At 40.8% G+C, this 18,047-nt stretch overlaps 1 protein-coding gene across 1 annotated transcript in view; it reads right to left on the bottom strand.

Annotated features, from left to right (window-relative positions):
* Window positions 1-736: 736 nt before the first annotated feature.
* adamts7 (a disintegrin-like and metallopeptidase (reprolysin type) with thrombospondin type 1 motif, 7) overlaps window positions 737-18,047 on the bottom strand; it is a 70,754-nt gene continuing 53,443 nt past the window's right edge. The window contains exons 20-24 of the mRNA XM_084405062.1: window positions 17,638-17,790; window positions 17,365-17,538; window positions 16,988-17,134; window positions 13,818-13,980; window positions 737-942 (exon numbers count right to left, since the gene is read on the bottom strand). Of these exons, the coding sequence (XP_084261188.1) occupies window positions 794-942; window positions 13,818-13,980; window positions 16,988-17,134; window positions 17,365-17,538; window positions 17,638-17,790 (786 nt within the window). The 3' untranslated portion in view covers window positions 737-793. The remainder of the gene's footprint in view (window positions 943-13,817; window positions 13,981-16,987; window positions 17,135-17,364; window positions 17,539-17,637; window positions 17,791-18,047) is intronic.

Raw genomic sequence — 18,047 nt, forward strand, 5'->3', positions numbered from 1 at the left:
AAGGAAGCTTAATTACTGTAGTCACTATAGTGAGATGGAAGGATCCACTCTACCTGCTTTACTACCACTTATCTGAGATGATGGATGGAAATAAGCACCACTTATTCTGTTAAAGAATGTAGGGACAAAGTGGCTCCCTGATAAACTGTGGCCAATCCCAGACAGCAACATAGTGTCGGGCCAGATCTGGCACACATCTGGTACACATGGATTCCACACGGCCAAGATGTGGCCCGGATCTGGGCCGACACAATGTTACTGTCTGGGATGACCAGACCAGACGAAAGTCAGTCCAACAATGGATTGGTCCATACCCTGACAGCAACAAAGTAGCGGCCCAGATCCAGCCCACATCTGAGCCGTGTGGAATCCACGTTTACCAGATGTGGGCCGGATCTGGGCCGACACAATGTTGCTGTCTGGGATGACCAGACCAGACGAAAGTCAGTCCAACAATGGATTGGTCCATACCCTGACAGCAACAAAGTAGCGGCCCAGATCCGGCCCACATCTGAGCCGTGTGGAATCCATGTGTACCAGATGTGGGCCGGATCTGGGCCGACACTATGTTGCTCTCTGGGATGACCAGACCAGACTAAAGTCTGTGGGCCATATACCCAGACAGCAACAAAGTAGCGGCCCAGATCCAGCCCACATCTGAGTCGTGTGGAATCCACGTGTACCAGATGTGGGCCGGATCTGGGCCGACACTATGTTGCTGTCTGGGTAGCTGCTTTGAGTATTTGTGTCATAATCTTGTGTTACAATGGTCATTCTGCAATCCCTTTGTATGTCAGCGGCTTGCAGTGCGTTCGCCGCCCCGTGATGGGAGCCCGCAGGTCTTGCAACACTTTACCCGGACCGAAGGCACCTGACATCGGCCGAGCCATCGGAGGGTCTGGCAGAAGCGGAATGTCAAATGGTCTCGTAAACACAACTGACCTGAAAGACACAGACAGAGAACGAACATGAGAGACAGCGAGAGCGCTTCGCCACCTGCACCGCACACATGCACTAGTGCGTTCACACATCAGGGGATTTGCCCTCAAGCCAGGCAACACATTACAGCAACACCAACACCTCGAGAGGAGCGGGAAAACAATCACGCTCGTCTCTGATGCTGGGGATACCTGGAAGAAAATCAAGTATTTCATTACATAAAAAAAAATGTATAATGGCTGCACAGCAAAACATAATTAAGGATAATTTCAGAAATGGACCCTTTTTTGTTTTTTTTTACATTTCTAGGCTTATCAGAAGCCGAAGTCGTATTGGTTGGGTAAACTTCTATAGTGGTGAATGGAAAACTACAACAAATAGAATTCAAAATGTGCATTATCTAGATTCTTTTGACCAGCATTTTTGTTTCTGGGCCCTTTAAAGCACCACTAGATTTTTTATTTAATTTTTTTTCTAAAGACGAGAGAATTCGTAATAACACTCCTGACATCAGGCTGTAAAACACACTCTGTTAAGTGACTTTCTTAGGCGACGTCTACGTTAATCATTTCAAATCACTGCAGTTTTCATTTCAAAACACTCTCCGTCCACACAAGCGTTTTCCAAAAGTTTCTCATCCAGACTGAAACGTCGGAAAACACTAAATTCACCTTACAGCGCACGCGCAAAAGCCTCAAAGCTCACTGAGATGATACAGACATAATCAAGTTATCACGCAATTCTTCTGACAGGATCATTTTATTTAGCAATATATCTGTCTGATGCGTCCAGGTCGCACTCACTCACCATGTTCGGTCTAAAACACAACTGCTCATGGTTTGCCGCAGGACAGCAAATGCGAGTGAATTTTCAGTCATCTTTGCAGAACTATGAGTGTGCAAAGTAACATATTTTAGCAACAGTGTGAAAGTGAATAGCACATAACAGGCACAATACCGCCATAAACATGAATATCTATTGGTACAATATGCGTCACATGACTAAACTAAACTAAACTTATGTCATCCGTTTTCGCGAAAACGCCGTTTTCAAAGGTATCCACATTGGAGAGCGTTTCCAAAAAGCTTAGTTTTCGTTGCTAAAAACGCCGTCTCAGAACAGAAGACCAAAACGGAGACAAAAAGAAATGAAATTGTACTAGTATTGTACCTAAGAAATTAGTTCTAAAATGCCTATGTAATACAAAGGTGGGGGATGGTCAAATAAATCTACCACACAGACGAACATTTCCACAGTATAAATTCACTCCTGTTGTTCTATCACATTGGGTCCAAGACTTGGGATAGAGTACAGTCAGCAGATTGTTATGCAAAACAAACCTCTTCAGGGCGATACAAGACCCCACTGCAAAATTACCCTGCTTATTATGCAGCAACTTGCCACATGAGAAAATAATTGAACACAAAATATTAATTTGGCATTTTTTATTGCCTCAAGGTGACTTTCAGTACCCGCTTGTGCGGCCTGTTATCAGTTGAAGCGGTGGCTGTTGTGGAATAACAGTTTAAAGAATCAGAATTGAGTAAAACCGTGTAAAAATATTAATTAATGATGCATGGTTCTGCACTAAGCATAGACAAGTCTGTCAAAGGACTCCCAGTGCCAGGTGAATGTAAAGCAGATGATGAATCTACCAGAAACGTCACCAGACGCAAGCGGTATAATACCTTCTGATAGTATGAAGCCAAACAAGATGCCACTTAGAGCCTTCACATCACAAAATGCCATATATTCCCATTAAAAAAAATCTCTGGTGGACATTTTTTTACCTTTGTTGGGCATGTTTTTCAGTGCATTTCGCAAGACAAGAAATATTTTCTTTCTAAATACCAGTTAGAAGACATCATGTGCCTGTGAAAGGCTGATTATAAGCATACTTTAAATGCCTCGTATTCAGCCTTGTTTGAAATAGTGATGAGAACAAAAAACGCTTAGAGGAGAGACCAAAAACAAAGAAGGGTTTACAACGCAAATTTACTGAAGAGTTGCAGACAGGCATACTAAATGGATTTTCTGTGCATTTCCACCGGATGATTCCACCAACAGGAGGAGTCCTTGACGTCTCAGCACGACAGCGTCTCCTCGCGCTGCTAGATCAGTGTGTTGACATCAGTGGGGTCACACACTGTACCCTCGCCTTCCCACACTGCACTGGGAGAAGTGACGTTCTGTGACCGGTGTCCCAATCACTTTTCTACTCGCTCAAAAATCTCAGTGTCCAAGAGCCTCATGTATAAACATAGACTTCTCACAAAACACACACTGAAATCCTGTGCCTACATGCACACGATGGATGGACCATGCAAAAGCATGATAGCACTGGAGTCTGGTGGCATATTGAATGAAAGCAAGGACGTATGCACATATACAATAAAAATTGTTTGTGGCATACACAAAAGGCCAATAAAACATTGGTGTAGAAATACATTTAGAAATACAATTTTCAGTTATACAATTATTTACAATTATACAGTAGACAACACTAAAAACATAGACAACCTTTATTTTTTCAGAATAACAAAAATGTTTTGACATTAAAATCACCATGAAATCAAAAAGGACAATTCATATTTTTTTTATGGAATATTGCAGTGTTGATTATAAATGATTTATCTGATCATGTGCCTCGTAATCTTGAATCAGAATAACTTCCCCTCCCTCATGCAGCAACATCTCTTCTCCTCTCTGATGACGAGGGCGGGGAAACCCGTCACTCACGAGATCCACGGGAACGGCCACACAATCACGTGTGAACAAGGAATACAGCACAGGGCTCCAAACACTTCCCTGTGGAGTGCCGGTGTTGAGGGTCGGTGGGGAAGAGGTGTAATTGCCAATCCACACACGCTGGTGTCTGTTGGTAAGAAAATCCAAGATCTAATTGCATAATGTGGCACTTAGTCCCAGATCTAGCAGCTTGTAGATCAGCTTGGTTGGGATGACAGTATTAAACGCAGAGCTTCAATCCACAAATAATAGCCTCATGTAGCAGTTTTTATTGTCCAGGGTGATGTGAAGTGTATGTAAAATTCCATCCACCGTTGATCTATTGTACATCTGTTTCACTTGTGTATACGTCACAATAGGGGAGAAAACAGAACTTCAGTTTCAACTTATAACAGGGGATTGAAACCCTCTGGGTCCCCAATGTTTTATTGACATTTAGCAACATAGTGTCGGTCCACGTACCAGATGTGGGCCGGATCTGGGGGACAGCATTATTGTGGATTCCCATTTCATTAGTATCATCCAACGCAATCTCATGGCAATTCCTAACTATTTTACGTTTTGGCAAATTGGTGGCTAATTCGTATGAATTTTTACGATCTCTACTTAAAGGTGTACTTCACTGCTGGAAATGGGCTTTCATTAAAACTTGGCTGCATATGTAGTAGAAAGGCTAAAAAATGCATAATGCACTGGGCATGTTGCCGTCCAAGGCCACTCCCACTAGTCTGTTCTGGATACGCTTACCAAACATCGCCTTACTTTAGTACGAAATACTTTTTAGCAAACTTTTAGTCATGATGGTGTTGACTTGTATTGTTCCCAACCAGGTGCAAGAATTCAATTTCGCATTGAAGGCAGTGGCTAAAGGCTAAATCGTAAATACGGGTAGAACACCGCAGAGGAAAATCTGAAAAACGTCCATGTTTGTAGTCAACATTTACAACTCGATGACAATGAACAGTGTTTTAGGACAAACGGAGGGGAAAAAACTGAAACACTGTTGCATTCAGGTAAGAAAGCTGTTGCCATGGTGTTCCATTTTTACCATAATGCTGATTAAACAGTAGACAAAATACGATACAATTTTCAGAACGTTTACAAAAGTTTCCTAGCTTTTGCTTTGTCTCTGCTCACAAACACTTCATTTCCAGCCTGTGAAAGCTGTCATGTTCTGTTAGCTCATAGAAAGTTAAAGCCCACACTTCACATGGTGCATAGTCTGCTCATCTATGACCGTGTCATTCAGAGTTCATTCAGTCACAGGTTCTTCATGATTCACAGCACACTTACCATATTGATAATACATATAAAAGAGTGTCAGTGCCAACTGAGGCTGCAGAACAAATCAATGAGCAGCTACTAAAAGCAGTGAATTAATGGACTGACCATTAACTGAAAAAAGAAGACTGTAATGTTTTTTAACAAAAATGGGATGAATTAGGGCCTAATTACACTTAATTTTATGATGGATCTAACTGCGGTTTCATTTGGGCGTACATCCAATTTACACCGTACATCATAAATGTGTGCAGAGTTCATCTCTGTGATGATGCAAATGACAGACGGACACTTGGTTGGACGGATGGATGGATGGAAGGATAGAAGGTTGGATGGATGGAAGGTTGGTTGGTTGGGGGAGGGATGGATGGATGGAAGGATGGAAGGATGGATGGATGGGAAGATTGGAAAGTTGGTTAGTTGGATGGATGGAAGGTTGGTTGGGGGATGATGGATGGATGATAGATGGAAGGTTTGTTGGGGGATAGATGGATGGATGGGTGGATGGAAAGATTGGAAGGTTGGTTAGTTGGATGGATGGATGGATGGAAGGTTGGTTGGTTGGATGGATGGATGGATGGATGGATGGATGGATGGATGGATGGATGGATGGAAGGTTGGTTGGTTGGGGGATGGATGGATGGATGGATGGATGGATGGATGGATGGATGGAAGGTTGGTTGGTTGGGGGATGGATGGATGGATGGATGGATGGTTTGTTGGGGGATAGATGGGTGGATGGAAAGATTGGAAGCTTGGTTAGTTGGATGGATGGATGGATGGATGGAAGGTTGGTTGGTTGGATGGATGGAAGGTTGGTTGGTTGGTTGGTTAGGGGATGGATGGATGGATGAAAGGTTGGAAGGTTGGGGATGGATGGATGGAAGGTTGGTTAGTTGGAGGATGGATGGATGGATGGTTGGAAGGTTGGTTGGTTGGTTGGTTGGTTGGATGGGTGGATGGATGGATGGATGGATGGATGGATGGATGGATGGCCCACTTACCATATTGATAATACATATCAAAAGAGTGTCAGTGCCAACTGAGGCTGCAGAACAAATCAATGAGCAGCTACTAAAAGCAGTGAATTAATGGACTGACCATTAACTGAAAAAAGAAGACTGTAATGTTTTATAACAAAAATGGGATGAATTAGGGCCTAATTACACTTAATTTTATGATGGATCTAACTGCGGTTTCATTTGGGCGTACATCCAATTTACACCGTACATCATAAATGTGTGCAGAGTTCATCTCTGTGATGATGCAAATGACAGCCAGTCAGACGGACACTTGGCTGGACGGATGGATGGATGGATGGATGGTTGGAAGGTTGGTTGGTTGGTTGGTTTGATGGATGGATGGATGGATGGATGGTTGGATGGAAAGATGGATGGTTGGTTGGTTGGTTTGATGGATGGATGGATGGATGGTTGGATGGAAAGATGGATGGTTGGTTGGTTGGTTGGTTTGATGGATGGATGGATGGATGGATGGATGGATGGATGGATGGAAGGATGGATGGATGGATGGATGGTTGGATAACTCTGATCAGTTAAAATGAATAGGGTCCCATTTTAAAAATATATATAAAGTACTTCCTAATTGCAGTGCAATGTGTTACACCTTAGGCCGGCGACACACTGGCTGCTGGCGTGAGCGTCTCAGCTGCGTGGCGTGTCCGTTTTTATTTCGGCTCCCATGTTAGAGCTTGCACACTGCCTGCGTGACGTGCGTCTCAGGTGCGGCTCGAGCCGCGCGGAAAACGCGTGCATGTCAGAAATAGAACCGATGCCTATTTTCCACGCAAGCGTCTTGGAAGCGTTTCCATGCAAAATTGAATAGGAAAATATGTTTATATGTCATTTTGAAATGAATACATATTAATACATGTCATTTTGATGTTTGAAAGTGTCTAGGGTTTGACATAAATGCAAATATAAATGCATTTTAAAAAATATTATCGATTTTCAAATACTGCACCTGGTACAGAACGAAATATTATATAGCCTATATTGCCGTCAACACTGCCGACGTTGTCTTTGCTGCTATATATTTATGTTTAACATGAATTATAGGCCTTCCACAACTCTCTCCCAGTATGTCAAATATATCACCAGTGAGGCTTATCATATGTCACCTAGCAGCAGCAGCGCCGCGTCAGACACGCTTCTGGTGTGCAAAGACATGGAAAACGCCACGCACACGCCACGCAGCTGACACGCAACAGAAACGCCACGCTCACGCCATGCAGCCAGTGTGTCACTGGCCTTATATTCAAAGTCACTGGTCAGGGTTAACAAGGTTTGGAATTATAGACTGCACGATTATAACAAAAATCAGAATTGTTCAATCATTTACCTTTATATTGTGATTTTCTATGAATATAAACAGTTTTAAAATACTTATTTGTTTAGGATGCCATGTTCTTTTTGATGGCTACATGTCCTATAAATCCAACAGTTTCTGAATTATTTTCCTGTTGTGCATCCAGTGTTTTATATCATCTTACATAATTTATATCATCATCTTCATATTTTAGTGGAAATAATTATTTCATCAGGATGAATAGAAAGTTCAAACAGCATTTTATTTGAAATATGACCCTTTTGTAACATTATAAATGGTTTTATAATTTAACGTGTCCTTGCTAATAAAGTATTAATCTTCTCCCAGCTTATACCTCAAAATTAAAATTTTAAAGCTCAAATACATAATATTACCAAAATAGCATTTTATCATCTAAAGACCATTGCCAAAATAAGACCATTTCTCTCTCTCTGAGCAATACAGAAAAATAAATGCATGCATTAATAACTAGCAGGCTTGACTATTGTAATGCCTTCCTTTCTGGTCTACCAAAGACTAAAATTAATCAACTTAATACAAAACTCTGCTGCTCGAGTATTAAAGACCAAGAAGAGAGAGCACATTACACCTGTACTCAAGTCATTACACTGGTTACCTGTTAGTTTTTGTGCTGATTTTAAAAACCTTTTATTAGTTTATAAAGCATTGCATGGATTTTCTCCAGACTATCTTTCAAAAATGCTTACAGTATAGGAACCTGTAAGGACTCTCAGATCCTCGGATTCTTTTCTTTTAAAAGTAAGTCAAACTAAAAGATTCGGGGATGCTGCTTTTAGCCGCTATGCTCCTCGCCTCTGGAATAACCTTTCAGAGGAAGTAAGACGTGCTGAACATATTAATAGTTTTAAGACTAAATGAAAAACATATTTCTTTAGTCTGGCCTTCCTGTAATATTTTATAACTTTATATATTTCCTAGGTTTTTCTTCATTTTTAGTTATTTTATGCCTGGTCAATCCTTATAAACCTTATTCTTATTCTTGTATTTTACTGGGACTACTATCTATTGTATCTATTGTTTCTTTTTGCCTGTAAAGCACTTTGAACTGCATTAAAGCAAAAGTGCTTTACAAATAAAATTTGCTCACTTTCTTGACTGCTAATACCGTCTCTGCTTAAATGAGAGATTAACTGTCAATCATATTATCCAAATTATCCAAAATATCAATTATACAATATTTCAATCATGGCTTTCAATTATTATTTTATTACTCAGTATTGTTAAGTGTTCAAGTTCATGAATGAACATTAACCTCTAATTACAACTCAATAATTGAAAAGCACATTGTGTGAGATAATGAAAGACTTGCACATTCCATTTCCAACACACACACACACACACACACACACACACACACACACACACACACACACACACACACACACACACACACACACACACACACACACACACACACACACACACACACACACACACACACACACTCTTCCTGTATTTACATGATTTATTCCACACAGAGAAGCAGACTGAATCCCGTGACATACAGTGGCCTTCGGCTGGGAGAGGGCTCATTAATCCGGTCTGAACTCCCCCCACCTCCCCAACATCCTGTAGGAGCCCCAGCATCCTGTAGGAGCCCAACAATGCTGAGGAGTCGGAGTGATACAGGAAATGTAGTTTGTGTTTATTTTTAGTCACTCATTCAGTACTCAAACCAAATGAGCAGACAGTAGGCAGTTCTCATGGAAACTACTGTAAATCACAGTTTTCCAATCAGGGATTTCCCCCAACCTTTAACACGACATCAGAATCTGGTTCATATACTTCTTTAATGCAAATTTCATATTATCATGTAGAGTCAGGATAATATGTGTGACTTTTCAATCTTCCATTAATAATTTCCAACAAAATTACATCTGCCTCTGAAACGGCTTTTGGTTCTCTCAAAGTTATGAACAAAAATCCAGTAATGTAACAAAAGGTTTCAAAGTTATACTTGTTACTTTTGAATGTTCTCTGAACATTCTAAAACGTTTCCATAATGCTTGCAAAATTGTAAAATGGAATGTTCCCTTTATGTTCGTACAACCAAGAAAAAAAAAATGGGAAAGTTAGCTAAATATTCTTAGAACATAATTTTTGTTAACTTGTGGGAGAAAAATCTGGGGAAACATATCTAAAAACTTTTTCAGATTTTCAAATCTTCAGACCTCTGAGCAAGACATTTGCATTAATTCACTTAGCAGACTGCATTGAATATGGTTTGTTAATACAATGGTTTAAAGATGTACTGTACCACAGGGTTAACTTGTTATATCACAGCCTTCATTAAACGGCGTAAGAAAGTAACAGCGGACTTCAGTTGAAATGCCATGAAAATCCATTTGGACAGCGTCCAAAATAATTCAATCCAAACGCTTATGCAAGACCTCTCTCAACATCCAAAACACTGTCAGTGAGGTGATCTCATCTGCAGCGTGCCTTGCCAAAAGAGGTTATTATCTGAGGCAAAGGAAAAAACAATACTATTAATAGCCCTTTGGGACGCCATTGTTTACAAATCTAGAGTGGGGAAGTCCACAGAAGGCACCCAGGATGGAAAATCAGTGAAGCAAAAACCCCTCAGTAATACAAAAGGCAGTTAGATCCTCCAGCTGACACTATGACAACCAGGTTTTTGGTAGTTGGTCAAGAAGCTGATTAATTTACATCATCATCCAACATCAACAAACAAACTGAAACAAAGAAAGGAGATCCTATTCATTAGAGAGTGTTGAAGTGGAGTATTCCAGGGCTGGGAGTCTGGATCTAGAGTTAAGTATGAACCAACTAAATCATTAAATAATGGGTACGAAAAGGGAAATTAAGGTAGTCTCACATAGCAAATTTAAGCCAGTTTTTGCCACTTTTTGTGTGCAGTATGACAGCATGAAGAGACTGTGGGTGGTAGGGTGACCAATGGGACAGTCCTGAAACTGGGAGAACCATCCAACCAACCAACCAACCAACCAACCAACCATCCATCCATCCAACCAAACGAGCAACCAAACAACCAACCATCCATCCATCCATCCATCCATCCATCCATCCATCCATCCATCCATCCATCCATCCATCCAACGAAACGAGCAACCAACCAAACAAACAACCATCCATCCATCCATCCATCCATCCATGCATCCATCCATCCAACCAACCAACCAACCAAACAAACAACCATCCATCCAACCAAACGAGCAACCAAACAAACAACCATCCATTCATCCATGCATGCATCCAACCAACCAACCAACCAACCAACCAAGCAAGCAATCAAATAAACAACCATCCATCCATCCATCCATCCATCCAACCAACCAAAAAAACAACCATCCATCCATCCATCAAACCAACCATCATCCCAACCAATCAGCCGTCCGTCCATCCATCCATCCATCCATCCAACCAAACGAGCAACCAAACAAACAACCATCCATCCATCCATCCATCCATACGAGCAACCAAACAAACAACCAACCATCCATCCATGCATCCATCCATCCAAGCAAGCAACCAAACAAACAAACCATCCATCCATCCATCCATCCAACTAAATGAGCAACCAAACAAACAACCATCCATCCAACCAACCAACCAACCAACCAAAAAAACAACCATCCATCCATCCATCCATCAAACCAACCATCATCCCAATCAATCAGCCGTCCGTCCATCCATCCATCCATCCATCCATCCATCCAACCAAACGAGCAACCAAACAAACAACCATCCATCCATCCATCCATCCATACGAGCAACCAAGCAAGCCACCAAACAAACAATCATCCATCCATCGAACCAAACGAGCAACCAAACAAAAAACCATCCATCCATCCATCCATCCATCCAACCAACCAAGATCCATCCATCCAACCAAAAAAACAACCATCCATCCATCCATCCATCCATCCATCCATCCATACCAACCAAACGAGCAACCAACCAAACAAACAACCATCCATCCATCCATCCATCCATACGAGCAACCATCCATCCATCCATCCATCCATGCAAGCAACCAACCAAACAAACAACCATCCATCCATCCATCCATCCATCCATCCAACCAAACGAGGAACCAAACAAACATCCATCCATTCATCCATCCATCCAACCAACCAAATAAACAACCATCCATCCAACCAACCAAAAAAACAACCATCCATCCATCAAACCAACCATCATCCCAACCAATCAGCCCTCCGTTCGTCCGTCCGTCCATCCATCCATCCATCCATCCATCCATCCATCCATCCATCCATCCATCCATCCAACCAACCAACCATCCATCCATCACTTAAGCCTTGTTTTCATCAACATTTTGAGTTTGTCCACTTTCAGTCACTTCGAGAAGTAGTGGAAAACGCATTCAACCGCTGTACGCTGTTGTACATATTGTCACACTGTTGCTAAAATATGTTACTTTGCACACTCTTCATATCACAGTTCTGCAAAGATGACAGAATTTACTCACACTTGCTGTCCTGTGGCAAAACATGAGAGCAGTTTCGTTTTAGACCAAACATATAAGACATGGACACATCAATGAATTTGCTAAACAAAATTATCCTGTCAGAAGAATTGCACGATAACTTTATTTTTTATTAACTTTATCTGTATCATCTCAGTGAGATTTTGTGAGGGTTTTCCGCATGCGCCACCAATTCTTTGATTGGCTAAGATTGGCTGAGATTGGCTTATCACCAATTTGGTGATAAGGTGAATTTGGCGTTTTCAGGCGTTTTCCAAAAGGTTTTCATCCACACTGAAACATGGGACAACGGCTAAAAACGCTGGTGTGGATGGAGAGCGTTTTTAAATGAAAATGCTCGGATTAATGTAGACGTTACCCAAGTAATAAAGTTTGCGCCTGAAGACGACTAAAAAACACATCTTTCAAAAAGTTTTTGCAAAGAAACAAATTATGAATTTCTCCACACTATGAAAGGTAAAATTCAAGGTCTGACATAGAACATCTTGAGGCCTGAAAAGTCTGTATGGATTAACATAAATAATACATAAAGTCTTAATGATTACTGAGGAGGGGAAAGCTGAGGTGTTTCATCTACAAAAGTTTTGCGCACAACATGGTGGCATAATTATTTTTGAAATAATCATGAAGTCCTACTGACCTGCTATCAGGTGAAATAATTATGAGCAAACGTTGCTTTTCCAAAAAACTAATCAAACGTGGGTGGATTTCCTGGATCATTTCTTTCAATAGGTAAGGAATTAAACATAGGTACCACCAAACAGCTCATCACGAATCACATTTTAATTAGCACACCGAGCCAAAGCAATTTTCTCAGCACTAGAACATGACAGGCCTAGTGGTACATTTCAAAGTAATGACGATGGTAATTAAAGGCTGTGAGACAGGTGAGCTGCATTAATTGAAGAAGAAAGAAGTGACTGGAATATGTAGTAAAGGTTAAGGAAGTGAGGATGTTCATGCTTGTAATTTTCCAATTTGGTGATAACTGCTATCTGTGAACCTCAAATTAAGGACAATATTTAAATAATATATTATTCCTGTAAATTCGGCTAAAACCTCAGCAACGGGTTGTGAATGCCATTTCATCTCGATTCAATGCTAAGATCATAGAATGAAAAAGAATATCTTTTAGCTAAGATTCTTTAAGATATAATCTACAATCTTTTAGCTTTTGTCTTATTTGTCTGAGACTACAACTCTTGTTCATGTAAAAGGCCTGTGTGTCGTTCTCTTTATATATCAGAATAATCATTGTCTGGCATGTTGGACAGTAAACACAGCTTTCTTCTATCCCCAATGAACCATGACAAAAGAGCAGCAATGAAGGAGGATTCAGGGGTCTGTAAATGGCACAGGTATTCTGTCCAAGACCTCAGCAACTAGCAATAATCAAGCCAAACCAATCTAGAGGTGCAGCATTTAATGGAACTTTGAATAGCAAACTCAGGGGATACAAGTGTCTCTCTCTCTCTCTCTCTCAATATGATTGCTGATAAATGCAAGGCAATTTCTAAACCTACAAATGTCATTAGTATTCATGCTACCATGTAACTGCAGTTCACAATAACACACAGCGTATTTATCAGAGCATACTGAGTGTAAAGGTTTGTCCTTTGGAAGTGTATGCAAAGTGGATTTGCTATCGCAGTGCAGAAAACATCATCATGTCGACAACACGATCCAAACTCTTCCAGTCTCAGTGTTTGAGGACGGGACAAAGTACATGTTGTTCGCAGGCAGCCAATAAAGACCATAAGCTGCCATTATGCACATTTGTTACAAACCTACAGGCAGATCAGAAGCACTTCTTTCTTTTGGGAGACAATAACTCCATTTATCGTGCACTTTGATCTTTGAAACTTTGCAGACCTTTTACGTTCTTAGAATCCAAAGAAGCTTAACTTTAAAAAATAAAATGAAATTGCACCCTGAATTTCTCAGTATGCATGTATACATTGTCTCTAGCACACAAAGCTCTACTCACCAGAGGGGGCGCTGTCACAGTCATGAACGTAACACTTCTTTGTGTTCTTTGGTCGAGGTTCATGATCACAGTCCACATGCTCATTTTCATCCTCAAGCTCGGCCTTAGTGTTGACACATTTGACCAACCGCCGCTGAACGCCTCCTCCGCAGGACACAGAGCACTGCCAACACACAATAGACAAGCCTGTTAAACACCCAGTACGATTTCTACAATCCACCCATTCTGGTTCAGCTGGCCTTTAATAATCTTCCGTCAGATGGCTCTGATCAACAACCTAATGCAAATTTTTTGACAACCTATGACTGTCTTTAAAGGGGTCATATCCGATCATTTTCATTCAGTTGTTTTTCAATTTTAGTAGACGTGTTTACATGTGACTAATTTTCATCAATCAGAATGAATCCAATCCAAAGTCACTGAAAGTTCTGTTTACATGAACCCTAAATGTTGCAGTCCGATTCACATATAATCGCTATAATGTCACCAGAGATACCATGAGTATAATTGTCATTTTTGCCTTATGAGACATCTAAAAAAAAGCTGACACTTATGTCAGAAGAGCTTTTTTAGCAATCTACTGACGAGTTCGTAAGACATGAGACGCGGATAAACATATGCACGTTTGTGTAGTGTAAAACATATGTAAGCATAATCATCACGGCAGTGTGCATGTGTGAAAGATCCGACAGTCAAGAAAACAGTCGGATGAAAGCGTTTATATGCTTTTTTTTTTATTCAGGTCTACGCCACACCTTTCAATCCAATTTAAATATCATTCAGATTGAGTCCAATCCAATTATAAATGGATTATTTGAGTGCATGAAAACAGTGTTACAACCAGTGCCCACCGTCAATCTGACCTGTAGAATTAAAAAAGGTGGTGCACAAGGTTTGAAGGACTTCAATTTTTTATCATACAAACACTCCCAGACAGTAACATAGTGTCGGCCCAGATCCGGCCCACATCTGGGCCGAGTAGAATCCACGTGTACCAGATGTTGGCCGGATCTGGTGGGCCGACACTATGTTACTGTCTGGGACTTTAAGACCTATTAGCAAACCAGCCTTATTTTGTTAAATCAACACTGTTGATGTTTTAGAATGTAAAATACAATGAAATGTTAACATTGTGGAATCTTAACATTTTGGTTGTCCAATTACGAAACTTAATTATAGGACAAGGTCGATACACAACACAATTTCTGTACATACACTGGTCCAAATGTATGCATTTACCATGATCACTGAACACAGCAGTGATGCAGAGAGGAAGCATAGAAGGGGGTTCAGATGCTGTGAATATGTACCCAAGAGGGTAGACCAAACATTAGCAACTTAATGTGCAGGATGAGCATTGTGAGTTCATGGAGACAGTGATAGCTGCAGGTCGGAGTAATGGGTGTGCCGAAAGGTGACCCAGACAACAACATAGTGTCGGCCTAGATCCGGCCCACATCTGGTACACGTGGGTTCCACACAGCCCAGATGTGGGCCGGATCTGGGCCGACACTATGTTGCTGTCTGGGGAAATGCTACTCCAGAAACTAACTCCTAAACCTACCACACACTAGGGGTTGCACCGACTAGTTGACTTTAATGCTATGCCATGACGCTTTAAGCTTGACGTCGACTAGTCGCTGGTCATGGCCTATAGAGGGCGCAACAGGATAAGAAATCTTGGAAGTCCATTTTAAAGCCCCGTGTCCAAACAGTTAAAATTACAAATAAATGCATACTCTGCTCCACAAGATGTTTGATTATACTATCTAGAAGCTCAAAATTGATCGGGAGAATGCACGTTTTAAACAGCTTATTGTACACGTAAGTTTATTGCCGTTCTGCATTGTAACGCACACACATACAGAAGCTTGCACATCATGCGTAGATCGCGCGCACAGAGAATCATTCAGTAGCGCCGAAATGTATTGTCAACACTGTTCTGTGATTTATCAATAAAATAGCTTAGAAACTGAAAAGTTCTAGCTTAAATGAATTAGTAACTAAAAACCACAGCTTCAATATTATTAGAGAGACGCTGCCAGGTAGAATTAATTCACACGCAATCGCTCTGTCACTAATGTATTCATATAAATGTTTACTGTGCTACTTTATCTGATTTAGAACGAGCAGAAATCTGTGAGAAATAGAACGACCCAAAGACAAAAGAACTGATAAAAATAAGCTGTTAAGTATAGCCGTGTGGGAAGCGCTGTGTCAATATGCCATATCTGCGCACATGGCAACCTGCATTCGCGTCTCAGCTCGAGGTTCAGGCTTATTTGTTCATTAATGACGTCATCAGCGACTAGTCGACGTCAACTCGACTTTCATCACATAAACGTCACAACCAATTGTAAAGGCCTTTCGGCACATCCCTACCTTTGTTTACGCCTATTACTCTAACTTGCAGACACACTTGAGTTCATGTGGGTGCATTTGACTTCACTGATTGTCCAATTATGTTACTTCCTCCATTTAAGTTTGACATTCTGCACACACTGTGAATAGTCCATTACATATCTTTATCTTTGAATATCTGAAAAGAAAAACCGAATGAGAGAAATTTACAAATTAATCAATATGTAATTTTCTTCCACTATTTGGGATGTTGCCATTTTCAGAAATTGCCACAACAGAAAAAAAAAACTACATTAGTCGGTAACTTTCAAAGAAATGTTTGCTTGTCAATCTTTTGTTGTGGTTTTTCAAATCCTTCTAATACATGATAAATATACTGGCCAAAGTTATGGGTGTTTGGGGATTTACAAGTGGTTGTGGGGTAGTATTTTAAGGGTAGTATTCTTGTTCTCAAATCTTCACTTTTACATTCAAACCAGTCATGAGATGTAACAAGGTTTGTTCTCACTTTCTTCTTCTTTGCTGTCTTCTAGTTTTATGGTGTATGGTTCGCTCACTGTTCTGCGCTTATGTAACCAAACAGATGTTCTTGGTTTTAATGGGGCAGGGGAAGATTTTGAATGTTTTTCAATAAAAAAATCTGAGATTCTGAACAGAACACAGCAAATGGTGTCCCTCTAATTCTGATTATGTGGGCTATTTGGTTCACACCTTTAGATGCATCAATTGTTATCTAGTGCAGAGACACACTGTTAAACCGGATAACTTGTAAAACTGAAATGCTTCCTCAAGAGATGTATGACACTCACCTGACCCCAGGATCCAGTAATCCACTGGTTGCATGGATGGATGTTGCAAGTCTGGATGTAGCTGGGCTGCCCGTCGTCATCACATTTCCCAGTTTCAGGGCAAGTGACCAGCCTTTGTTGCTCCCCAACTCCACACAGCTCTGAACACTATGGACACAGATGGAGATGAAGAGAGTAGAGTGAAGATCAGGAATAAGACGCAAAGAGTGAATTGAATTGAAAAAGGAAAATTCTGACAATTCCACGTTACTTAATTTTTTTGATTAAGCATGAAGTTTATTTACTTAATTATTTTTAAGGCAACGGGTTTCCTCAATTTTTTTAAGATAAGACAACTGATCACTTTTTACAGTGTACAGAACGTGAAACCTCTTTACCTGCCCCCAAGAGGAGGTGTACCAATCTAAACAGTTGTAGATGTTACAGGGAATTCGGACAGGAGGTCTAGGGGAGGTGGCCTGGCAATGAAACGGCCTCAGCAACCTTTGATCTCGCGTGTCGTAACACTGAATCTCTCGAACCTTCACTCCTACACCACAGTTTTTCGAGCACTGCCAAAATAGAAATCAGGGGTAGAAACTTCCATTGTTTTATCAGTCACTGGAAATTCACAGATTTTATTATGTTTTGCTGCATGCATGTGGACTTACTTTACTCCACTCTCCAATTTTCCATGCGGAGCAGGGTCGAAGGTAGCAGCGGCGCGCTGGCACCGGCCTAGTAGCTAAATCACAGTCTGATTCTTCACCAGTGCTGCAGGACACTGATCTCCAGATGGCACCAAGCCCACAACTTGTGGAGCACTATCATACAAAATCATTTGTAGTATTGAAGTATCGGTTTGCACTACCATACAAAATCATTGGTAGTACTGAAGTATCGGTTGGCACTGAAACAGGCATGCAACCCTGCTTTAAGTAATTTATCCAAGACCCATTCCTGGATCAACATTTTTTATTAACTACCTAATCAAATTTTAGAGTTACTTTAAACATTAGAGGTTATGGGCTTCAACAACATTCTTATTAATATATCATCCCTTTGATTTTCAGGTTATGAA

Source organism: Rutilus rutilus, assembly GCF_951802725.1.
Source record: "Rutilus rutilus genome assembly, chromosome: 3".
In the NCBI taxonomy this organism is placed as follows: Eukaryota; Metazoa; Chordata; class Actinopteri; order Cypriniformes; family Leuciscidae; genus Rutilus; species Rutilus rutilus.